This window comes from Manis javanica, chromosome 15 (genome assembly GCF_040802235.1).
Source record: "Manis javanica isolate MJ-LG chromosome 15, MJ_LKY, whole genome shotgun sequence".
Taxonomy (NCBI): Eukaryota; Metazoa; Chordata; class Mammalia; order Pholidota; family Manidae; genus Manis; species Manis javanica.
In genome coordinates, this window is record NC_133170.1 from 56,238,712 (window position 1) to 56,265,011 (window position 26,300).

General features: G+C 37.1%; 1 protein-coding gene across 4 annotated transcripts in view; it reads left to right on the plus strand.

The window, feature by feature from the left end:
• Positions 1–1,279: 1,279 nt before the first annotated feature.
• Positions 1,280–26,300, plus strand: part of PDCD6IP (programmed cell death 6 interacting protein) — a 54,593-nt gene continuing 29,572 nt past the window's right edge. The window contains exons 1-9 of one of the 4 annotated variants that reach the window (XM_017648560.3): positions 1,280–1,695; positions 10,588–10,642; positions 12,295–12,364; positions 16,867–16,994; positions 19,155–19,308; positions 20,474–20,574; positions 22,812–22,943; positions 24,084–24,306; positions 25,305–25,428. In XM_017648560.3, the coding sequence (XP_017504049.1) occupies positions 1,487–1,695; positions 10,588–10,642; positions 12,295–12,364; positions 16,867–16,994; positions 19,155–19,308; positions 20,474–20,574; positions 22,812–22,943; positions 24,084–24,306; positions 25,305–25,428 (1,196 nt within the window). In that variant the 5' untranslated portion in view covers positions 1,280–1,486. The remainder of the gene's footprint in view (positions 1,696–10,587; positions 10,643–12,294; positions 12,365–16,866; positions 16,995–19,154; positions 19,309–20,473; positions 20,575–22,811; positions 22,944–24,083; positions 24,307–25,304; positions 25,429–26,300) is intronic. The other 3 variants (XM_017648562.3, XM_017648561.3, XM_073223558.1) reach the window with 3 other exon arrangements.

The window sequence follows — 26,300 nt, forward strand, 5'->3', positions numbered from 1 at the left end:
CCTTAGGGTATAATTCTCCAGATCTTTTTTCCTTGTACATGCACATTTGTGCATTTTGTAATAAAAATGAGATATAGTAACATACATACTGTTCTGTGATTTGCTCTTTTTGGTTAATGATCTCCACCTCTCCAATGCAATAAATTTTCATCTTATATTCAGTCCATCTATATGCAAATATATTCAACTGTCCTGAAAATGCATTTTATAGGTAGTCTGTTCAAACAGGATTCAATCCAGACTCTCATTTCCCTTAAATTTCTTTACACGGAGCAATGGCTTTTTGCATAACAATAAACTGTTAAAGAGATGGGTCCAGTTATCTCGCAGAATGTTGCACCTTTTGGATTTGTTTGGTCACTTACTCTGGTATCATTTAGTTTGCTCCTCTATCCCCTGTATTATAAATTGTGAGTTACATGCAAAAACTTTGATATATACAAGTTAAACATTTTTGCCTGGAATATAGCATAGCCTTTGTACTCTGTACTAGATCCCTTCAAGAGACACAAAATCAGATTAATGCACACGGTGGCCTTATAAAATGTGAACTATATCATGGAGCTATTGCAAAAATGCTATTTATAGGTCCTTTTGCATTGATTCTATAATGCAAATTCTTTAACTTGGCCTACAAGATTCTGAATGATTGATGCCTGCTTACTCTTCCAACTCTACTTCATTTTTAAATTTTTGCAACAGTTTGCTTAGACTCCCTGAACATGGGAAGTGCCTGCCTCCTGAGACTTTTACACTTGCTGCCCTTCAGTCTGGGAAGGGCAGAAAGAGGGCCTTGTGGCTCTTTCCTTCTAATGCATCTTCTCAAACTGCAGGTCATCTGGGTCCGCTTTTGCAGAAAACCCTTCTCTAATTATCTGTTTAAATTAGGCCCTTCCAAGGGACCCTAACACCCAAGCACTCTTTTTTTTTACTATGATACTTTTTTGGTTCTCCTTAGTATCTGTGTTCTTACCTGACCCTGTAGGCTGCTTGTGGCCTGAGGCAGGGGCCTGGGCTACCAGGTTCACTGTGTACTCAGTAGTGCACACAGCCGCCTGCTAGGTCGCAATACGCCTGAGACTGGTAAGGTCACCGCAAACTAGTGGGTGGCTGCAACGGGAGTGCTTCATCGAGTTGTTCGAGTGGAGGAATAGTTACTTTTTCATGAAAGCGCTCTGCCCACAGGCGCGGCGCCCCGAGGAATGGCAAGTTACCACCAGCTGCGATAGCCAAGACCTGACCACACAGCGGAGGCTGATCTGGACCCAGGTGAGAGGAGCCACCGCCCCGACTGCATCACGTGACCGCGGGCGGCACGGCAAGTGCGCCTGCGCAAGGCCTCCCGGAAGTGGCCGGACCCGAAGCGCCGGCGAGCACGTCCGTCAGCCCGTTGGTCCGCCCGTCCGCCAGCCCGGTCTGCCGCCCGCGTCGGCCCTTCAGCTGTAAAGCCGTCTGTTGGGCCCGAAAGGCGGTTGAGGCGCTTGCCATGGCGACGTTCATCTCGGTGCAGCTGAAAAAGACCTCGGAGGTGGACCTGGCCAAGCCGCTGGTGAAGTTCATCCAGCAGATGTACCCGAGCGGTGGCGAGGAGCAGGCCCAGTACTGCCGCGCGGCGGAGGAGCTCAGCAAGCTGCGCCGCGCCGCGCTGGGCCGCCCGTTGGACAAGCACGAGGGCGCCCTTGAGACGCTTCTGAGGTGGGCTTGGGCCGGGCGGGGGAGGTCTGCAGCCCGCCGCCCCTCCCTCCCCCGCTCTGGCCCTTCCGCCCGGCCCCGGCCGCGCAGGTGTGGCCCGCATACCTTCCTGGTGAGCGGGAGAGGCCCAAGGGCTGACGCCCGCCCTGCGTCCGTGTCCTGCCGGCTCGCTCCAGCCTTTGGTCCGTCGGCCTCGGCAGAGGGGATGCCTGGGGGCAACGGCGTGACACGCACCGACCTTTCCAGCCACATTAATCCAGAACTAGTTTCATTCACTGTTTTGGGGTCTCTGAGACTCGCTTCAACCCTTTCCCCGTTTTACATCACCTCAAAACTTTGTTGGCAAGATTTAGATTTTGTTGTTGAGGGAAGTGGGAGAATTGGGACACTGGAACAAAAACGTTTGTTATTACATTGTCCACCCGAAATGAGCCATCTTCCTAAGTTCATCATTATCAAATGACATATGAAGAATTCCAAAGGTTAGGACCTGTAATTATTTGACATTAAACTTGAGTGACATGACAGAACGTTCTAGGTAGGTTGCTTAAGATAAGTTTGTTCTTAAGCAGGGTTACTCCATTCTTTACTTAATGGAGTAAATTTGTTAGCAAATGTTTATTGAGCTCATGCTGTAGTGAGTTTTTTTTTGCGGTTCATTACAGTTAGGGTGGCAGAACATTTTACTTTCTAGTTAAAAAATTTCACCTACCTTGTTAATGATCTCCTTCCTTGTGTGTGATAGGTTTTCCTTATTTCACAGGATAAACACAGATGTGTTAGCATGCAAGTAGAAGCCCAGGTTAAACTAGCTTATTCCAGGAACTGAAGGGTCTAGGAATATTGTTTCCTTAGCTTTAGGTGTCACTAGAGGTCATCTTGCCTCCATGATGATTCCTTCTTAGGTGAGTTTTGTTTCTGTACTGGGAGAGGGCCACTGGCGGCTCCACTGTAATCACAGTGGTCTGTAGCTCTCAGGAGCTTACATAAGAAGAGTGCCTTTCTCCTTATCTCTGGCGAAAGTCCATGGGAGAGGCCTCTGATTGGGTTGGCTTGTGCCCATTAATGATGGTGGGAAATGGACTGATTGCCCTTGTCTGAGTCACTCTGATGGCTTAACTTCTCCATCTCTCATGGATCAAAACAGTGTTAGTATGGACTAGGGAAGGAAATGAGGATACTGAATCCATAGTTCAGAGAGTGGCAGTTTTAAAGGTAAGACTGTTACCTTTAATAGTTGCAAAGATCATTAGTTTGGTACTTAGTATGAGCATTTTTTCACTTAATTTAGGAATACTTAGCCATCCTTTAGAATTAACATAATTAAAAAAAATCTCCAAAGCAATTTTTATGTAGACTGAAATCATTCAGTGAGGATGTTCCATTAGTGGTATTTAAAAAGCATGGGTGTGGTATAATGAACACTGTAATAACAATCTTGTTGAGTAGATTAGATGTGTTCCCAACCCTTAGGGAGCTTGAAATCTTAGAGATAAGACAGTTGGAGCTTGGGTTTAAGACCAGAAGAGGAGAAAATAGTGGATTCCTTTATTCTTTTCCCAGGCTTAAATGTGAGAACTGTTCTTAGGGTCCACGGCTGTTGCATAGATAGTCTCTGAAATTTACCATGTTTCTTTAGTTACCTTTGTGTTATCCTCTCTTAGGACATTGAACAGCTACATTTTTTCACTTTTTGCTCTTCTAGTGGGGTTAGGGTAAGCTAATAGAGATACTACAGTCTATTAAATTTTATAATGGAGTTGTGTACGAAAGCTCTTTGATTCTATATCCTGTAAAAATCAGTTTTGAGATGTTCATTCTATTAAGCAGAATATCTTTTTATTAATTATGTTTGGGTAATTGTGTAAACTGAACATTAATTTATGTATTTTTACCTTAACATTTTAAATAACATTTCTAAAAAAGTGGGTTTCAGCTAATTCCTAATAGAAGCTATCTTGGCAAGTGTTGATACACAGCTCCCTGTAGGGTCTAGTGATGGACTTCCTTTTCATTATTACTAACTTGTAGATGTGCTATTAAAATTTAAGATATATATTTATGTGTATGATACTGAGAAGGAATGTTATCTTTTATAAAGTGGCATTAATGAAAAATTAATTAGAAAAGCCTTGGTAAATGTTGGAACTCTAGGGTTATCAGATGGGAACCCAGCTATTTTTTTGGACAGAACTCCAGATATCAGCATATGTGTCTTTTGTGGCACTTAGTTTCTTTAGAGAGGAAACTTAGGGTTTCCTTCCATGAAAATGCCCAGTTGTCAGTTTTCTGAAATTTAATAGGGGGAATGGAGGTTGGGGATATCAACAACCACAACAGTGGTGTACACAGTCTTATAATCTGTTTTTAGCATGGCCCCTGCATTAGGCTTGGATTCAGCTGCATGTAGTTGATCTCAAGTTAACAGTGAATTAAATTACGATTTTATTTCTGTGTAAAAAATTGGTAGGTAGTTCTAGTAGTCTAGGACTGGTAGAGTGGTTCTCTGAAGTTGTTGGATTTAGGCTCCTTCCTGTCTGCTCTGTAAAACCAGTGTCCTTGTTCTCAAGGTCCAGATAGTCATTATATCCAGTGGTGATTTTTTTCCCCCTACACAACAGTAATAGTTACTTCTACACTGCAGTAATAGTATACAGCAGTGTAACAGTAGTGTAACTCCTTTTGGGTTCCGGGATCCAATTTCAATGTGCGTGTGAGTGAGTGTGAGGGTGTCTTACCCTCCCACACAACACCAAGCAATTCTCAACACCAGCAGGGTGTTAGAGAACTCAATTCTGACACTAACTACCTGGAGACAGCACCAGATTTCCCAGGGTAAGGGCTCCATGTTACAAGACTGTACTCCACCCCCTGCACCCCCCAACTCCAGACACAGGTTCAAAGCCCCAAGCTGTTCCCTGTGTTTCTGACCTACTGGCTACAGATTGGAGGTTCCCATAACCTCCCCCTTAGATTTGATTAATGTGCTTCAGTGGCTCACAGAATTCAGGAACACTTAGGTTTACCAGTTTAATAAAGGATACAACAGCTAGATGAAGAGAGACATAGGGCAAGGTCCAAAAGAAAGGAGCTTCTCTCTTTGTGGAGCTTGGGGCCTGGCTAGGTGGCATGTGAAGGCGTTCGGTTTCCCAAGTGTATAAACTCTTTCCTACTGAGAAGCAGGATCCAAGACAGTGTGATAAGTGCTTCTTAGGGTTTTTTGTGAGGGCTTCATTGTGTAGTCATGATTGACTAAATTATTGGCTATTGGCTGATTCAAACTCCAGCCCCTACCCTTGGGTGGGGGTCCAAAAGTCATTAACATGACAGAACACCTTTACTAAGACTGCAGTTGCCATACCTTAATTTGGCTCACTAATTTTATTCTGCGTAGATGAATAAACATGAGAATTTAAAGAAAGATTTAAAATCTGATCTGTTTTACTGTGTTCTGACTTTTCTAATGTGCAGTAAATGAAATACCTTGTTAGGACTATCTTTGGTCTGTGTATTCTTAAGAATCTGTGAGAATCTTCTGCATAAGGGAGGTTTAAACCCCTACTGCTAACTTTGTGACAGAGTTAGACCAAGATGCTGACCTCTTGATTCCTTAACTAGTTACTTTCTGCTATACTCAGCTTCAACAATGCGTCATTTATGATTCTTCATGTGACAAATTAGGTGGAGAAAACTGTGTGAAAATAAGGTTCAAGAAGGTTCTGTTAACTGACCACTACCTGGCCCAGCTCTTCAATCTCCTTTCTCTTCCTTGATTGATGGCTGGGAAGTTGCACAGCTCTAAATAGTGACTGGAGCTGTATTGTGAATTTGCATTGCAGTATCACTTTGGCTAATGTGGATTCATCATTCTTGAACTTCCCACATTCCCCCTAAAAAGACTTTTTTAAAACTACAATTTTTAATGGAATTTGTCCTATGCCTACCTTTGGTATATTCAAAGAAATGTATTTCCTAGGTTTTTTTTTTTCCAGGAGATTTTAAAAGTTGAGTGATTTTATATTTGCTTCAAAGTAATCTAGCTTTATGAAATATTGGAGAACATAAAAGCACTTCTGAATATTTGCAAAAAATAATCTGTAGCTACCATTTATCCAATGTACTATGTGTCCAGGTGCTATTTTAAGCATTTAGTATATATTGTTATCATTTGTTCCTCATGTTTAAATGAGGTATTGTGCTCACATTAGGAAGGGTTTAGAGAGGTTGAATGACTTGCACATAGTCACACAATTGAATTAGTGGAGTTGCGATTCAGACTCAGAGTTAGATGTCTGACTTATAGCCTGAGCTCTGATGGCATCATACCTTCTTAAGTATGTTTAGGATTTTATAGTTGATAAATTTTTTTTTTACTTCTAAAGTAAAATCTTCAAAGGTACAGATTCTGTGCAGCATTATTTCCCACAGTGCACTCTTTTGGGCAGGGGGCAACTCTGGCATAGCATACTGGCTTTCCATCTTCCTACTTTTGGAAAATTTACAGTCTACATCTGCTTTGTTAGAGTTTTATCCTGGGTTAGAATCTGCTGATAAAGTAAGGCATATTTAAGTGATAAAGAGAAGGGTGTAGTAGATTTTCTTCTTTCTGCTTGTGTTCCCTCTCTAGAGAATTTTGGTACCTGAGATCTAGGCTTGACTCTGAAAGTATGTGTGGTAGAATTATAAGTAGTGGCTCATTTGGTACTGGAGGAACAGCATTTTCTCTGTGCAAACTGCAGTTAGCAATGGCTGCTTTCTTTCTTTTGAAAAGCATGGTCTCTGTTGGAGTTTATTCCATTTACTCCATATTTGTTGGTATTTAATCCACATTGTTGATTTCCAGTGAGTGCCCTCCCCTAATACATCAGATTGCATAACCTGTCCTAAGAGAGCTGTTTTACTTGGAGGATAACGTCACATAGTTTCTAGTCATTTAAATATAGGATGTAAATAACTTTCCTCACATAACTCAAGTTTTAAGAGTTGACCCCAAAAGCTTTGGCCTGAAGAAAGTGGGTATAAAAAATTTAGTACACTCTGTTTAGTCTTTCTCTTTTTTCTCATCATTTGCAAACCAAGTGGCTTCATCTACTACTTCCTTGCTTACTTAGAGCAAAGGTCAGCAAATGAAGTTCTCCCCAGCTACCTATATTTCTATGGTCCAGGGGCAGCACTCTACTGGATTAGATCTAGCTGGGGCATTCTGTTCTGCCCCTTCCTTCTCTTTATTCCAAGTGCCCACCTCTCTGGCCAGTAGCCAGGCCTCCCTGCTGCCCAGGGCTCATTCTGGGGCCACCTACACATCAGTACCGTGTTTGCCAATAGCTTGGCACCAAATGGTAGACTCTTAGACTGGGAATTGGTGACTCAGTAGATCGCCTTGCCTCCAGCCAGTTGTGCCAGTTGCCCAAGTTGAGATGGCTGGGCTCTGGGAGGAGAGAAGGGCATGCTAGAATTTGGGTGTCACTGAGGCAGAGAGTGAAACTGACCACGTTGGCTATTACCCACCTCCCCTCCTCTGGGCCCATCTCCACCAGACTATATACTCTTCCTTTGGAGAACATTCCAGCTAATGGCAGTTGTCACTGTGTACTTAGTGTGCCCACCATCTTGAGATGGCCCAACTCAGGGAAAAAGGGTCCAGGGCAAACAGGCATTTTCTCTCATTAGATTATACCTTTATAATTCTTGGTATAATAGGTATAATAATAGTACCTATATATGGTTCGTGATTTTGCCTTTTGCTTGGCAAAGCCTGCAGCAGCCCTTTTCAGAAAAGGTTTGTTGGTCCCTGCTGCTTCATAGCCATATTGGCCCCCTTGCAGTGCCATGCACACCCTTAGGCACACTGTTACCTCTTACTTGCTGTTCTTTCCTCCCGGGCGGGTTCTTTGGTAGCTGCTGCTTATTCTCAAAACAGAGAAATCTTAGGTTTTACTTTTCAGAGATAAGAAAAAAAGTTACTTTTTAAAAGCTTCTCATTTTATCGACTCATTTGTTTGGGGCTAGCAATAAAACGATGGACCAACTCTGAAAATAGATTAGTCATGTTATTTCTTTCAATCCAAACCCTCTGATGGTTCCCCATCATACTGTATATAGTGGAAGCCAAAAGTCATACGGTTAGACTCAAGGCATCATTCCTTCTTTGGTTTCATCTCCTATTTTCTCCCGTGCTTGCTCCATGCTGGCCTTCTTGCTATGGCACGGACATTTAGGCATGCAGTTCATCTTCCCTTATTGGTAATGCTTATATCTCACATGTTTGCTTGGCCCATTCCAGCACCTCCTTCATGCATACTCTATTATTCACAGTATTTTAAGCCTTCTTACCTTTTACTTTTATGTAGTTAAATGACTGTCTGTTAATTATTTAGTTACATCTTCTCACCTCACTCCCCCCTCCCCACACTTTATCTCTCTTACATCTTTGTTTTTCTCCACAGCACTTACCACTATGTACTCTATTTTTACTTATTTATCTTGTCTTCCCCTCTTAAGCAAGCTTTTACAAGTATACAAATTTTTAAATGTTCATTTATTGTTGAATTCCTATAACTGTTGAATCCTAGAACTGTTCGGTGCACAGTAAACAGTATATATTTGTTGAATGAATGAATAAGGAAAGGCTTCTTTGTGACATGTCAACCTAGACAAGAAAAGTGGGAAGTTGTGGTGGGAAAGGTTTCTAGGTACAGTGTTAAAAATGGGTGAAGACACTAGGCCAGGAGAGAACAGAGAATTCAATGACTAGAATGTGCAGTGAATATTCTGAGATGAGGCTGGAGAGTTGAGTAATGGCCAGGAAATGCCAGACCTTGTCAGAATTTTTGGGTGTAATTTTAAATGTAAAGGAAATCCATTAAAGGTTTTGAGCACTTAATACTTCAGAGTTTATTTCCTTAGTACAAGAATACTCCTAGATAACCACAGCATCTTTTTTAAAACCGGGGTAACATTATTACCATTTAATCCATATAACTCATTAGGATTTTGCTTATTCTTCCTGGAGTTCACAGCTGAAGGATTTAATCCAGCATTGAATTTAATTTTCTCTTTAGTCTCCTTCAGTTTGGAAACAGTTTCTGTTTTCCCTTATCTTTCATGACTTGACATTTTGAAGAGTATAGGCTAGTTACTTTGTAGAATGCCCCTCTGTAAGGGTTTATTTCATACTTTTTGTGATCTTTGCATTTTTGGGGCAGTAGTAACACAAAAGTGATGCTGTGTTCTTTTTCATGTGTACCCGGAAGAGCTAGATGTTGATTTGTTTCATGCTGGTAACGTTTAACTTTTACCATTTGGTTATGGGGGTGTCTGCCAGGTTTCTTGACCTTACAATTTATAAAGTAAGTATGTTGTACTAATTAGTATTTTGTGGGGAGATACTTTGAGACTTTGTAATATCCCGTTTACATCAAACTTTTGTCTTTTAGCATCTATTGGTGGATCTTACCTAAGTCAGATGTTATACTCTGAAAGGTGCCCTTTGGTGGTTTTTCTAAGTCCTTCATTTCTTCTAAATTTGTTTGTCATTGGAGAGTAGGGTAGACTTCCCTATTCATCTATTCATTTATAATCTCCAGAATGTTCTTATTTTCCTTAATTGGTTATGAGTTCTTTATTTCATATAAATTATTCTGGAGTTGGCTAGTGGGAGTCAAAGCTAGTTACTGTGCTCTTTTGACATATCCTCATTATTTTTTTTAGTACTTTCTTTACTTTCTGGCATAGGAAGATGTTTTAGGTTTTAGTCTTCAATTTTCTCAGTTTCAGCTGTGGAATCAGCTATTGCTCTTGGGGAGCTTTGGCTCCTTTTAATGCAGACCATTATTTATCTGGGCAGTAGGTGTACTTATTGCTGGGGAGGTGTGAATGCTTCTAGGCCCTCTCAGCATATTATACACTTAGGAAATATACACACACATATTTATACCTGTTTATGTATCTCTCCAAACTGATTTAAAAAAATCAGTTCACACTGATATCTCTCCACTTCCAATCCAAAGCAACAGAGTTTATTCTAACCTCCTTTCTTCCCATATTTGTAACTCCTTTCTCTGATAGTTAGAAACCTGGCTTCCATTATCTTCAATGTATTTACTTAACTGCTTAAAGTCTGTTTGTAATGAAACTCATGGCCATGGCTATCAAAACTTGGTCTCAAACATGTTGCCCCTCCCCCTGAAGACTTGGCCTCTGAAATAACCATTGGAAAGATAGCCCGGATGAAGGGGTGGGGGCAGGTTGTAAGGGAAGGAGGACTGGTTAGAGACCCACCCCAGGTTCAAAGGTCAGCCTGCTGCAGCCTGCTGAAAGGGAAGACTAATGATCTTTCTGGCTGCTTTGTGGAGAATAGATAGAAAAGAATGAGAAAGGACAACAGGAGACAGGGAGATAGGCTAGGAAACTTGGATTAATCTGCTTTAAAGGGAGGGTGGTAGCTTTGATGAACAGTGTGGCAAGGGTGGGAATGGACAGAGGTGGACATGCCCAAAACATTTTTGAAAGTTAGTAAACCTGTTTTTAATTAGTAGTTTACCAGAGACAGTAGTTTGCCTGATGGATATAAAGTTACCTTAATGAGACATACTATATTAAATACACTGGTTTCCTGGGCAGAGGTTAGTTTGCTTTAAGTCAGTAATAGTTCATAAATATTTTTCTTTGGTGTGAGTGTGAGTTTTTTGTTCACAGTTTTTGAAATTGTATGCATTTTAGCTCCTGTATACATGTTAAGAGACTATGTTAATTAACTGAAGTGGCTGCTTAAATTTTATTTGTGGGCCACTCCAAGTAAGCATGAATAATTTTAGTATATTCTTAAACCAGTTGTGTTTACAGAAGTGTGTATAATATTTAGCTTTGGTAATTTTTAATTTTGCTGTTTTTTAGATACTATGATCAGATTTGTTCCATTGAACCCAAATTCCCATTTTCTGAAAATCAGGTAAGTCAAGTTTAATTTGTTTCAAAGTTATATGATAATAGCAAATCACCCATTTCCTTCCACCCATGGTAGCATTTTATTAAAATAAATTGTGCCTTTTCACTATTTTTAGTCTTTTATGAGACTTTTTTATACAAATTGGAAGATTTTAAGCCCATCTGATATGAATCTTATGTCTTTTTGAAGAGTCTCCTAGAATTTTGTTCATGTCATTCCTCAGTCACTTCTGGCTCATGGAGAACATTGGACTTCATATTTTTTTTCCTGCATTTATATCAGTATCTATTCACTGATCAATACAATCCACAGTATCCTTCCCTTTGGCTTTTACAGAATTAAGAAGGAAACTAATTCAGGAAGTATTAGTCGCAGTTTATATGCTTTAAAAATTATTGGTACAAGTTGTACTTACACATAAAGTTGCAAGTGCTGTTACAAATAGGTGTTAACACTGTAAGAATGTCAGCTTTACTATCTTTTAAAGGCTAGATACTAAAAATGTCGATTTCTTACAGTTTTGTTTGGGAGACTTGTTAAAAGTTTTTGATTTGTATAGCATTTCTAAATTTTAAAATAGTTAATGAAAAATATTTTAAATATTCTTGTACTAAAGTTTTTACAAGTGATTTGATACCTTGATCTGGGTGATGGTTACATAAGGGTATACACATATCAAAATTGATCAAGCTGCACACTAAGATTTCTGCATTTTATTGTATGTACCTCAGTAAAAAATGAAAAAAAGGAAATTGAAAAAAAAGGTTTACATGTGAAATAATGCACTGAGATTTACTTTAAAATACCCTAGGGAAAAAAGTGTGTGTGTGTGTGTGTGTTGGAGGAAGTGGAGATGGGCAGGGAAAGTGGGAGGATAAATAAATCAAGAAAGATAGGAGGCTAAATGGGGATTTATTTAAATAGGGATTCATTATTATTCTCTCTAGTTTTGTGTATATTCAAAATTTCTCTAATCCAGAGTTAAAAGAACTTTTGTGTTGGATTGCAATACACAATTTGAAAGAGGCTAAGTTCTTTTTAACCTTCGTATGTGGAGTACTACACAAGCAGTGTGAGATGCAGTTTTTTAATAAAGAAAGCTTTTTATTCATGTATAACATACATACAAAAAAGTGAATATGTTGTGTGTATAGCTTGAGTCTTTACAAAGTGCATATACATATATAACCACCACCCAAATCAAGAAACAAAGTATTATCTCATCCCATCCCCCAAAAGGTAACCATTTTCCTCCTTTTGTCATCCTGGAATAGTTGTTAATTTTGTCTTCTGGGAAACCTGTGGCACTAACTTTTCTTCTCTTGGCTTATTTGACAGTTATTTATTAAGTGCCTGTTCTGTTCAAGCCATGTGTGTTTGTAAAGATGATTTAAGACAGTGTTTTCTGGAGAAGACAATGATATATGTACAATTCTGAGGCAGAATGACCATTTGAAATATCCTAGTGCCAGTATTTTACTTTAGGAAATTTTATGGTTCAGGAAAAGGAAAAGGGGTTGGTTGGTTTGATAAAAATGTTTTAGGTAAGTTGTAGCTTTAGTCTCTTTCCTCATTGTGAATTTTTCTTCAAAAGTGACTTAATTTTAGTGAGATCTGGGAAGGTAACATCATTTTCTATTTTCTTTTTTATCAAGATCTGCTTGACATTCACCTGGAAGGATGCTTTTGATAAGGGTTCACTTTTTGGAGGATCTGTAAAATTGGGTATGTAATTTTTTAATAAAAATAGAAAACTTGGTCTGAACACTTTTTACTGTTTTAGGTTTTTGAAATTGGTCTCCTATTGACTCTTTGTAAATAATAAAAGTTTCTTCGTTTTCTTTTCTTTTTAACTTCAACTTCTAATGCAATTAAAAAATATATGTAGAGAGCCTATGCCTTGCCAGGCACTGTCCTAGTTATAAAAATGAGTAAGACATTTGTTATGTCTGAAGGATATATCAGTTTATGAACAAATGTAAGGGAGCATAGATGAGGAAGAAGTTAATTCTGCCTGTTGAAAGCAAGCAATGTTTGAGTTAGGGCTTGACACATGAATTTGTTTTTTTTCAGGTAGAAAATAACAGTACAGGTACAGCATTATAACCAAAGGTCAGAAGAGTGAATGCTTTTTGATCTACCAGCTTGGCAAGTTGATCTCTGTGTGTGTTAAATTTTCTCATCTGTGAAATAGGGACTAGTACTGTGATACTCTTTATCTCACTGGGTGCTTGTGTGGACTGAGTGAATACATGCAGAGTCCTTATAGCAGTGTCCAATAATACTAGCTGCCATGAATAATATTAATATATGTAACTATCTGCATATATACTATATAATATTGCATAGCAATATCATACCATGTAAATCACATACAATACATTTTAATATAATTATTGTTAAGATTTGAAATCATAGGTTCATTTGGGGATTGTGGAGGGCAAAGACATTGGAAAGTAGATTGTGAAGAGTTCCAAATATACTATGAACTTGTATTCTTCTCTCATATGTTAATAGCTAACATTTACTAAGTACTTATTCCATCAAGCCACCCGGGAAGGGCTTTACATGTATCTTAGTGAATTATCTTAGTGAAGTCCTCAGTAGCCAAGCCTCAGAATACTAATTGAGCAAACTGGTTTGGGAAGATTAAGTGGCTTTCAAAGATCATATGGCAAGGATTTGGTGAAGTTGGTTATGACTCCAGAAAGCTTAACTCCAGAGACTAGAGGGAAACAGACTATTTAGGATACTGAAAATGAGAGAGAATGAGGTTAGAAGTGGTAGTGTGTGTGGATCAGAGGAGAAAGTACGGATTTGAGAGACATTTTAGAGGTGAAACTGACTGGATCTGCTGACTACCTGTCAGAAGGAAGGGTAGGAATTGAGAATTGACTCTGAGATTTATAACTTGCTTTGACCTGTTGGATATTCCTTTCTATAGAGAGTTGAGTTCTCACTTTTCTGTGTTAGATCTGGGTAGAAATTTCTCTGGAATTTGAAATAAAAATAACAGCTCTGAAGAAAAGAGAATTGGATGTTTATTTTTAAAAATACTGATTTTTAGATTAGATATGATAGAAGAAATAAAAAAGGGTATAATTACAAGAAAAAGTTTTCATAAAATCTCTTATACGTGAGAAATTATCAAAATAAAACGACGGTCTACAGCCTGGTGTGATAATGTTTATGGAAAATATAATACCTGGGGATATATATCTTGTATATGTCTGTTTCATATTTCATTCTTCTTGAAACCCACTGATTTTCATATAGTGGATCAGTTACTTCATATTTTAGACTATGACTTTCTTGTACTGTTCTGTGTGTGTGTGTGTGTGTGTGTGTGTGTGTGTGTGTAGAAGTTTTAATTGCTCCACCAACATACACATCCTGTGCTTTTATCACATTCTGAAGATTTTCCAAACTCTCAGTGTTACTATTTATTTACCTTTCTTGAGAGACTCTTCTCTCCTATGGCTTCTTGTGTTTTCTTGTTTGAATCTGCGCTGTTTGCTATCTAAAGCTGCTGCATAACTGCCATCCTGGACTGTGACTTCTCCCTTAGGTTAGAGCCATTGTTTCTGGATATTGTGTCTTCCTCTTTTGCTGGAATACATTCTTAAGTAACTTTTCTGTGTAAAGGTCAATTTCTGAATCCCTAGGAGTCATTCTTGACACTATTTCACTTCATTCCCCACGTTCATTTAATTCATCCATAAATCCTATCAGATTTTCATTTAAAAATATATTCGAAGCCCAATCACTTCTTCGCACCTCTGCCGCTGCCGTCTGGTCAGAGCCACCTCACTGCACCTCTCTGCACCTTCCTGCAGCAGCTGCCTGTCAAGTCTGCTTCCATCCGTGTTGCTTCTCTATGGCCTGTTTTCCACAATATGGACTCAGTGATTCTCTGCTCAAAACTTTTGACTCCTACGTCACTTAGAGTAAAAGCAAAGAGTTTTATAGCATAAGTTGGCTGACTCTTTTTTACCTCCCTGACATTATTGCCTCCCATTTTTTCCCTTGCTTTCTTTTTTTCAGCCATGTACTGGCTGTAATATGTATTTGTTGAATTCATTAGAGTTACGTTTCTTCAGAACTTGAGCCTTTTACTGTCTAGTGTTACTGATGACAAGTCTGTTTTTTGTCGTTTTGTAGGTGACCTGTTTTTTTTTTTTTCTTGGGATGATTTTTACAATTTTGTCTGTCCTTCATAGTTAGAAACCTCCAACGATGCAGTTGGCTTTCATTCTTTATCACTGGTCCTTTCAGTTTGAAGACTTGTATGTCCTTTTAGCCCTGGGGAATTTTTTTATATTTCTTTGATAATTTCCACTTCACTTTTTTTCTCTTTTCTCTTTGGAATGCTTTATTAGTCATATGTTTGAGCTGTTCTGAGCTACTCATAACTCTTAGGTTTTTCATTTCTTTGACTTTATTGGCTGCCCATGTGTAACTTGTTGTTTTGTTAAACCTTTTGCAGTTGTTTTTAATCCAGAATTTTTTAAGTTCACAGATTGTTCTTTTTTAATAGCACCCTATTTTTGTTTGTGGATCTGTCATTTTTGAGTTTTTAAGGATTCTAATTAGGATCTTTGAAATATTGTTTTATGTTATTGAGATTGTCTTTGCTTACTCTGGGCTCAATCTTCAGTTCACCTTAGTTTCCGTTTTGCTGCAAGCTCTGCTCACATACTGGTTATTTTAGATTTTTCATGTATTTATTTAAGGAAGCAGGTTAGAGTAGCTGGTGCATATGTCTGCCTCTCTTCTGGGTGAAGGGCCTAGAACTGGGTGGGAGGCAAAGTGAAAACTGGCCAGTATTACAAGGGAGACTACTAGGATGCTATAACAAGGAGGGTTTCACTTTATGGCACTGCTCTGTGGCACAGACATGTACCTGTAGTGTTCTTATTCTCCTAGGTGAGTTGTTGAGTGTTTTTTTGTAGGGAGCCTTCCGATTATTTTGTTTGGTGCTTCTTGCCTGGTGCATTATGTATAAGACCCTGAATGTCACTGTGATTGAATTTGTCTTTTTTTTTTTTTTAATTGCGGTAAAAACACAGAGCATAACATTTACTATCTTAACCAGTTTAGGTGTACAATTCAGTAATGTTGAACATATTCACATTGTTGAAACAGATCTTCAGAACTTCTTGAACTTATAAAACTGAAACACTACATCTGCTAAACAACAGCTCCCCTTTTCATTCTTCCCCCAGTTCCCAGTAACCACCAGTCTATTTCTATTTGGCTGAATGTGAGTGCCTTAGTTACCTTACATGAATGTGATCATATGGTTTCTTTCTGTGACTGGCTTATTTCAGTTAACGTTATGTCCCCAAGGTTCATACATGTAGAATCTGACAGGATTTCCTTCCTTTTTAAGGCTGAATAATATTCCCTTACATGTTTAGGCCAGACACTTGGGTTGTTTCTGCATTTTGGCTATTATGAATAATACTGCTATGGGTATGGGTGTACAAATATCTCTTTGAGACCCTGCTTTCAGTTATTTTGGGTATATACCTAGATGTATAATGGTTGGATCATACAGTAATTTTATGTCTAATTTTTTGAAGTGCTGCTATATTGTTTTCCACAGTGGCTGCAACATTTTACTTTCTTACCGATAGTGCACTGCAGTTCCTGTTTCTCCATATGCCTGCCAACAATTGCTGTTTTCCACTTTTTGATAGTAGTTATCCCAGTGGATGTGAGGTGTATAGATGCTTGATCAGAGTTATATTTTAACCAAATAGTCTGCTAGCCTTCTGAGAGATGTATTGGCATAAGGCAGCAAGGCCAGCTAAGAGTACTTGCTTTGGCTTAGGTTTGCAATAGTGAGGAATTGTTGTAAATGTGGTGGGAAGATATAATTTTGAGAGAGGTGATGGAAAATGGAAAGAATTTATTTGAATTTAAGTGAGAAATGACATTAGGATGATTTTTTTAGTTTGAACCTCACTAATAGCAATGTGGATGTAGAGGAAAGGAAAGAATAATTCACTGATCTTTGGAGTTTTAAGTGATGGGACTGTTGTGGAAATAAATGCCTGGCCTGGCAGCTGGAAATATGGGGGTATATTATGGGTGAGAAAGCAGGTCTGGAAACTTGTTTTTGTGAGAATCAGTGGGATAGAGGTCATAGTATTTCTCTTTGAAATATTCATTTTCTTTACAAAAAATAATCTGATACATTTTTCCTTCTCGATTTTTTACAGCTCTTGCAAGCTTAGGATATGAAAAGAGCTGTGTGTTGTTCAATTGTGCAGCCTTAGCTAGCCAGATTGCAGCAGAACAGAACCTGGATAATGATGAAGGATTGAAAATCGCTGCTAAGCATTACCAGGTATGCAGAACAAGTAGTTACTACATAATGATCAACACTGAATTGGATTAAATTTAAGATAATTTGCTTTTAGATTTATAGATGTTTCTTTACACACAGATGCTTTCCTGAAAAGTAACATACTTCTAAATGAATTGATTCATATTTTTGAAGCCTTTAGGTATGCTTACCTATAGACCAGCTCTGTTTGTATACCCAGCACCTAGCACAGTGCCTGGCACATAAAGGCTCAGTGAATTTTGGGAGAAAAAAAATGATTAAGTATTTGAGATTAAATCCTTGGTAAATCCCTTTTAAATAAATGACCACATTAAAAAAATGTATACATTATATATTTTTTTCTTAGAATGGGCACACCCAAAATTTCACCAGTATCACAAAAATTAAGACCTCTGGGCAAGAAAATTTTAACTGAGACTTGTGGAGAGGTCATATTTAAATGTCAGATATGTAATGTTCTTAAGTTAGCTAAATTTAGATTTTAGATACTGTCATTTACTAATATGGCAAATTATTTTGTGACAATATATTATTTACTCAGCTTTTTTTTGGTTTCAACTTAGAGAGCAGTTAAGTACTATTAAGTGATAGCATCTGTAGCTGTGTTTTCAGGTTTTATATTTATGATTTACAGCTTTATTATGATTTATGAATAACAGCTTTATTGAGATAAAATTCCTATGCAATAAAATTCACCATTTAAAAGTATAGATTCTTCTATTCATGTATATTATTTAATTCTCAGGTAAATCTTGTGATGCATGTTTTAGAATGTCATTCTCATTTTACAGACAAGGAGGCTAAAGGTCAGAAATGTTCATAAAGTGATCCATTGGGTTTTCAGGTGTTCTGATTCCAAATTTTATGGAATTCCAAATGGTTCTTCCACTGTCTCCCATGGCTCTGGAATTTGCTTGTCTCAGAGGTGGGGGTCTGATTTTTCCCATTGTTTGATTTTAGGGGAGGGGTGAGGAATGATGTTCTAAGAAGCTGAGAGGAAAACATACTTTAGGCAAGCCGTGTTCTCCAAATTATGGTTTGCTATACAGTTGTGGATGGGCACAGATGACAGACATGATGCATTTAACTTTTCTTTTTGAGGCCATAAAAGGCATATATTTTAAAATGTGAAAAGTAAAATTTTATTTAGTTTTCTATTAGCTATAATGCAGTTAGTTGGCATGTGGTTTCTTAGAGGGCATTCTGAATTTTTGAGGACACATTCTATTCTGTGAGTTACCTAGTGTGATGGAAAGAGAACTGGTGGTATAGAAGACCTAGATCCTTGTCTAGGCTGCTTGCCAGCAAAAAGCCATGTGCCCTTGGGTAAGTTCTACCTCTGTAGGCCTCCAGTTCCATATTTGTGAATGAGAGTCTACATCCCTTGCTGTTTTAGTCTGTGATTCTGTTAGTTTACTGAACAAGATCAGCTGATCACGCCTTGCAGGTATTCTAGAGTTTTGTGATAGATGCTTCATGACTGCAGAAAACATGTTCACTTTAATACAGATAACCCTGAGTTATCTCTGGGTAGCTTCTCTGTATAACTCACAACACCTTTTAATCCCAGAATTTCTTTTCCCCAGGGTCATTTATTTCATAAAAGCAGTTATGTTAGCATTAACCTCAGCAAAGTATAGTTGGGAAGAAAAATTAGATGGGGAACATTTCATCAGGGAGCTCTAAAAGCCAAATAGGGACCCCTGGTAGTGGGTGGTCACCATGCTCCTCAGAGGGCTAGGCATCTGCATGGTGTGAGATTTCACCTCAGTATGGGGTGTTTAATTATTTGAGAGATGAATTTGTTTGGGACTCAAACAGCATTTTAATAATGTTTTATCCCTGTGTCAATTCTTAAGTTAGTCTTGAGGAAATATATCTAAAAATAAGCCTAACCAGTTAGTTTCATTAACTTACTTAGATTTTTGCTGCAATTTACTTTTAATAGTTATTAAATCTCCTGTTACTTTATAGCATTTTAGAAAAACACCCTTATATTGTAGGTCAGATGTGTTAAAACCATTTTGTGCACTATAGAAGTTAAAATATACTTACTGCTCATCGGAGTTAACATTTGAAATGAGTTGTGTGTAATTGGAAATTTAAGTCTTACTGAGTTCCTGTAGATTTTAAAGAAATCCTTTTTTTTCCTTTCTCTAGTTTGCTAGTGGTGCCTTTTTACATATTAAAGAGACAGTTTTATCTGCCTTAAATCGAGAACCTACTGTGGATATATCTCCGGATACTGTTGGGACCCTCAGTCTGATCATGCTTGCACAGGCCCAAGAAGTATTTTTTTTAAAAGCCACAAGAGGTAATTCTGATTTGTCTTCTGTTTTATTGCATATGAAAAAGAAGTGATAGGCTTTTAAAATAAGAAGGTCACTGGAATGTAATATGTTCAATGTGGAGCTTTCCTCTTTGAACTTGATTACAAAGATTGTTTGAAATTTTCAGGCTTCCTTTTCTGAACTTAGAGTGGTACAAATGCACATTTAAGAATGTAGGCTGATTTTGAAGTCCTTTATGAAATGGAGATTAGCTGTTATCTTAAAACACTGAACTCCAGAATAGTATTTATGTAGGTTTGTAATATGTCAACAGTTCATTCATTCAGCAAGTACTATTGGTGTGCCAGTCACTGTTCTAGGCTCTAGATAAATAGAGCTTATTTTCAAGAAGCTTACATTTCAGTGTGAGGAGGTGATAAGCAAGACATTAAGTAGTCAAGGTAATTTTATAGAGAGTCAACTGCTGTAAAGAAAATAAGACAAGATATGTGATAATGACTGGTGGCTGGCTATGGGGTAAGGTGTAGGGAAGTCACACTAATCTTAGATTCATTAGTCAAGAAGAGTTTCTCTGAGGCAGTCTCCTTTGAACCAGACCTAAGTGACAGGAAGGAGCCATTGCAGAGAGTCCTGGCCCTGTGAATAAAGAAATAAGAACAGTTCTTACAAGTCATGTATGTTATACATGTTATTACTTACAAGTTAGTATGATGGGTGGGACTGTGGGCTGAATATGGAAGTGCAGGGAAATTGGAAATAAGGAAGCAATCCTCATATGGAAGTGATTGGAACTGGGATAATTACTCCTTTTAAAATAACAGCTTTATTGAGATAAAATTCCTATGCAATAAAATTCACCATTTAAAAGTATAGATTCTTCTGTTTTTAGTTAGAGTTTTGCAACCATCACTGCTTCCTAATTTCAGAACATTTCATCACCCTGAAAAGAAATCCCATACCCTCTGGAAGTCACTCCATATTTCCTTCCCCAGCCCCGCAACCATTAATCTGTTTTCTGACTCTTTGTATTTGCCTTTGGAATTAAATTTTATGCAGAGGAATTGATTTCATCAATGAGAATTTTTGTAGATAAATGTACAAAACTAGGATCTCAGTGTCTATACTGGCTTATGATATATCAGATTATATTTATTTTATTATAACGGTCAATTTAATATTTTATTCCAGATAAAATGAAAGATGCCATCATAGTTAAATTGGCTAATCAGGCTGCAGATTATTTCGGTGATGCTTTTAAACAGTGTCAATACAAAGATACTCTCCCCAAGGTCAGTTATTATTTGTGTGAACACTTACTTATTTTGCATGTGAAGTATTTGGACATTGTTGTGGACAAGGAACAAGTTGAAAAAAATTATGTTTTATAAAGAAATTTGAGATTTTAAGAGAGGGATTTGAAGAATATATTTGTAGAAATAGTTTTCTGTTTAAGATGCATGAAAAATTCTGTTCTATTGAGGGGATACCTTTGCCTCTATTCTTTACTAAACTTGTTTTTCCAAGCTAAAACTCTTTCTGGAAATTTTTGGACATTTGTTTCCAATAATTTTATCAAATCTCAAGGCATTGTGTACCTGAATCATTGGTGATTTGGTAAAAGCATGAATACTTGAGCATGTTGATTTTTCACACTTTTAATTACTGTCCTGTTTTCTTAAAGATGAGTCTTAAAGCGCAAAAACAGTCATAAAGACAAAAGGAAAAGAAAACTTAACAGATTCATCCAATACTTTGATTAGAATTAAGTTTTGCCAACAGGGATAGAAAATTGGTCTGCTATTGGACAGCTAAGGAAGGCCACCATCTTAAACCACATATCACAGGAAGTATTACTTGTTTTAACGTAAGCTTTTCTGAAGTGGGATTTGAAAAGACTATGATCATCATTTGTAAGTGACAAAGCAGATGATTAGACTAAAAGTAAATTTGGAATGGTTAGAGAAGGAAATTTACAGATTGAGTGAAACATAAGTTTCAACTATTCTTTCAGAAATGTTCAAGGAATTGGTTTCATCTGTATGATAGCATATAATTGTTACATATTTTTTTTTGTAGGGGAATTTATTGATTTATCAGTTCAGGAATCTTTGTAAATTATGAAATTGCAGACACTTTTGTGATGAAGTAAAAGAGCATATAAGTACATCAACAATATACATTAGTCAGAAAATGAACATTAATGTGAAGCTTCCTGGAGATTGAAAATACACCAAGAGATTAGTAGAAATTTGCCCAGGACTCTTGGGTATTACTGTTTCTCTTAAAAAGAGACTTGGTATCTCCTCTCACCGTTTTTCATCTGAAAGACCTCATGTTCAGCTGCACAGGGCACCAGTACATCCTGTTGAGTCATTAGTTCGGTTCTGTCATGGAAAGAAGAATGTCGCCTACAAAGGCTTGTGAACTACCTCTGCAGCATTTCTGGTATTCCTTGAAAATGTCCTGTTTAAGTACCAAGTTGCTCCAGCCTCACCTTGAGAACCGACAATTAAGTGCTGTTTGAGATTTAGATGTCTTTTATTTTTGCCTTTTTACTAATAAATTTTAAAAGGTATTTTCATATTATAATCATAAAACTGGAATAGCTGCAAAATAGGACATTATTCACTGGGACAGGGAAGCATGCAAGGTAGTGATCCAGTTTTTGATTCTTTAATTTTTTTGTCTAGACAGTGATTGTCTAGTATATTTCTTGATTTTTATATGTCATGTACTTCCTAAAAATGAGCTTGCAGGGTAGGATTTGACATTTTGGAAGAGCTTTTCCTACCAGTAGAACGGCTGTTCTTGTTCATGTTTTTGGATCTTCTAAAAATAATTTTGACTGGAATTTTTTCAAAATAAATTAGGGTAAAATAATACACTTTATCATAATAGTTATTAACTTATTTCATTTATCTGTTCTGTGTTTTTGAGTATATGATACTGAAATGTTAGTGTTCTTACTAAATGATTTTTATATGGCTAAAAACCATCTTTATTAAGAAGTCTCTTAGGATATGAATTTAAGTGGGAACTTAATTTGCTGTCTTTTGTCTTTTGAACATGATGAAACAGTCAACTATAAAGCAATTTCATTAGTATATGTGAATAATGGTGGTTCAGTTGCCTCTAAGGGCTGGGTAAGGGTTCATAAGAGTTTCCCAAACTCTGTGCTTGGAGTTCCTCTGTGCTTGGAATGTCTACTCCACTTTTCTTTCTAATGCATGCTTTCTTTTTTCTCTTTGGTAAACAAAATGTTGACTTCATGGCTCTGTTGAAGAGAATTGTAAAAACTTAATTGGCTTCAGTTAACAGTATTTAAAAAAACCTTAATTAGAGGAAAAACATTGAATTCATTGAATTCAATTCATGCAAAATCATGTGGTCTTCTCTGTTTACACCTAATAACTAACTACCTCTAAGCCATTAATTGGGTGATTCTAATTTCTGTCTCCTTTTCCTTTTTCTTCCTGCATTCCATGTTGTCTGTGGTGGTTGTGTGGTTGGACTCTCCCCTGGTCAGTATTTTTATTTCCAGGAGGTGTTCCCTGTCTTGGCTGCAAAGCACTGTATTATGCAGGCCAATGCTGAATACCACCAGTCTATCCTGGTAAAACAGCTGAAGAGATTTGGTGAAGAGATTGCAAGGTTACAGGTGAGTCTTTTGGGAATAAATATATAAGCAACTTGTATCTCCCTTTTTTTTTTTTTAAGTGAGATTCCCAAGTTTGCTCATAAAAACCTTTCCCACTCACCCTACTCATTGTCCCCATCAACAGAGACAAGTGATTGCTCTTATCTTTAGGCTTCACCTACTCAGTTTTCTTTGAAGCCTCATATTTTATCTATAAAAATCCACACAAAATCTGCATTCAATTCTCTTTTATTTATCCATGTTTATTTTAATGTATTCTAAATTAATTACAATGCTCCAGAAAGCATGTGCAGTGTTCAGTTTGTGGCCTAGTCTGTGTCTAAATTGGGGCATGTAATTCCACAACTTGAGCAGGACAGTGGTAATGTATATAAATAGATGTTGGAAACAGCAGAGTACCTTCTATGCAGTTGAATCCATACTGTTAGCATTGGGGTTGTCAGAAACTTTCTGGGCTGTCTGGGGCTACTTCACAGCAGGGGCGAGGGCTGTTAAGTGAGTTCTTTTTTATTTTGAGTATTGGTAAGCATAAAGTAGGAAATGGACTTTAAGGAATTTTAAATATGGTCTAGACATTAGAAGGTACTTTGCAAGTGTCGTTTAGGAATTTCAGATTAATCAGCTTTTTCAGGAGAAAAGAAACTCAACTTTTCTAAAAAATAAAATGTATGCTTGTATTTGTTGACTTCCTTTGGTGCTGGGTAATTTTTCTCTGATCTACTCTTTGAGGCTTGCTTCTGCCTTCATGTGAGGGGGTGGTGGATATTTCTCAGTTCTCTGTCTGATAATTCCAGGATCCCTTTCTTGGGTCTTCTTGAAGGCTTTTAATGTATTTTAATTACTAGTCCTTTAGGTTACAGAAATATGCGACAGCCAGCCTTCCTCAATGTCAGTTTATACTTAATGGCCCATGGATTTCTTCTACTTTCTTGGTAATTCACTCGTGTTTAAAGGGATGTCTGCTATATATTATTCTTCATTTTTGGTATTTTGTGATAATGCAGATTTCTAGGTTATTCTCTTGACCCATATTGCTGGAAATTCAAGTCATCAAATTTATAAATATTTTTTAAAAACACCAATGCTTGAATGTTTGAGAAAGAAAAGCTTTTTTCTTTTTTTTGAACATTTTCTTTTTAGCATGCAGCAGAATTGATTAAAACAGTGGCATCTCGTTATGATGAATATGTCAATGTGAAGGATTTTTCTGACAAAATCAACCGTGCCCTTACTGCAGCAAAGAAGGATAATGATTTCATTTATCATGACCGAGTTCCAGATCTTAAAGATCTAGACCCTATTGGCAAAGCCACACTTGTGAAATCTACCCCGGTCAATGTACCCATCAGCCAGAAATTCACTGGTATGTCAAGTATTCAGATACACTTTAATTTTACTCATCTTTTTTATGATTAATTTAATCTGTTTTAAAATCACAATTAGTGTTGAGGCTTTGAATATAATTTGCATTCATGTTGTTCAAAATGAGTATGAGAATAAAAGTTAAGCATTGTATTATAGTGAAATTTTAAGATGGAAAATAAATGGTGGTAAAGCACATGTAAAGTATACAACAGGGTTTAAACCTTGAAACTGAGTAATGATAAAGACTAAACAAGCACTTGTTATTTTATTAACACTTCTTATTTTATTTATGATTCTGTCATTAAAAATAAACATACATACCTATGCCTTTAAAGGTACTAACTCCTGGAGTCATGGTTGTATCACATAGATGTTAATAATATTGTAGATACATGCAACCTATGGTAGCTTCTAAATGAGATTGGAGGATAGTAGTCTAAGTTATTGGGAAAAAGTGATTGTTTTACATGTCTATTTAGCAAACAAAGTGTTTACCATGTGCCAGGGGCTCTTTTTAAGCACGATACAAATATTAACTTTATTATTTATAACAACTCCATGATAAATGGACTGTTATCGGCATTTGACTGAGGAGGATCCTGATGCACAGAGGAGTAACTTGCCCAAGGTTGCAGAACTAGAAGTCCTGGAGCTGGAAATCCAACCATGTTACTGTGGCCCATTCAGCAATTTATTCAGCAAATGAAAGGTGTTTTTTTACGTGTAAATCTTCTTTTACCAAAGATCCTTTAAACTCAGTGGCAAACACATCTTAAAAAGTTAAAGAAAATTAAGTTCAAAGAAAAAGCCTTCATTGTTATTGCCTGTGAATACAGTGATTTAAAATTTCTCTTCATCATACTTCCAATAGTGATTTAGTTTTGATCTCTGAATATTTGTAGACTTTTAACATGACTATTGGAAAGGAAATATGGTTACTTTACAGTTTGAATTTTTTTCTTAAAATTTGATTGAAATTTTCATTCCTAATTTTAGATCTGTTTGAGAAGATGGTTCCTGTGTCAGTGCAGCAGTCTTTGGCTGCCTACAATCAGAGGAAAGCTGATTTAGTTAATAGATTAATTGCTCAAATGAGAGAAGCCACCACTTTGGCAAATGGGTGGGTAGAACTTAATTTTCATGAATTCATCTCAAAAGTTCTCATATTTTCTGTTTGATTGTCTTTTAACTAAATAATTTATGAACTTTTAAGTTTTCTGAGCCTAGAGCTGAATGTCAAGGGCACGTGAAATAGCAAATAATAGACACAAATGCATGCACACGCACACATACACAGACTCTTCTTGGGGATGCTATATTTATTAAGTTCTAGCAAATATATTATAGTTGGAAGAAATGTAGCTACTGAAGAAATTATTTGACCACTGATTTGTATTTTAGGGGATATCTATTTGAGGGAAATGAGAAGTAGAAGTGAACTTTAAAGTCATGATGCATGGGACAGTGTATTCTGAACCAGTTTTTGTTTCTGGTGGATTGAAGACTAAGAAAACAATTTATTGGTTTTTAAAATACCTTAAGTATTATTTTCACACAATAAAAGTATACCAATTTTTAGTGTACAGTTCGATTCTTTTTGATAAAATTGTATACCCATGTATCCATCACCACCACAATCAAGATAGAGAATATTTACATCACCCTATAAAACTCCCTTATGCCTCTTTGCCTTCACTCCCTCCTCCCATAGCCCCTAAGTCACTGCTGATCTGCTCCTTGTCACTGTAGGTTAGTTACACTTTTCATACTATTTAATAAATGTAGTCATTAGTCATGTGCAGTATGTTCATTGATGTATATGGCACATTATAGTATTGTTACTCTATGTAAAGCATGCAGTTCTTACAGAAGGTGCACCACATAGAGGATGTGCTCCAATTATGTTGATCCCCTTTCACTTACTGTATTGTTTTTGACATTCATCTATGTTGTATGTATTAGCTTGATTCTTTTTATTACTGAGCAGAATGC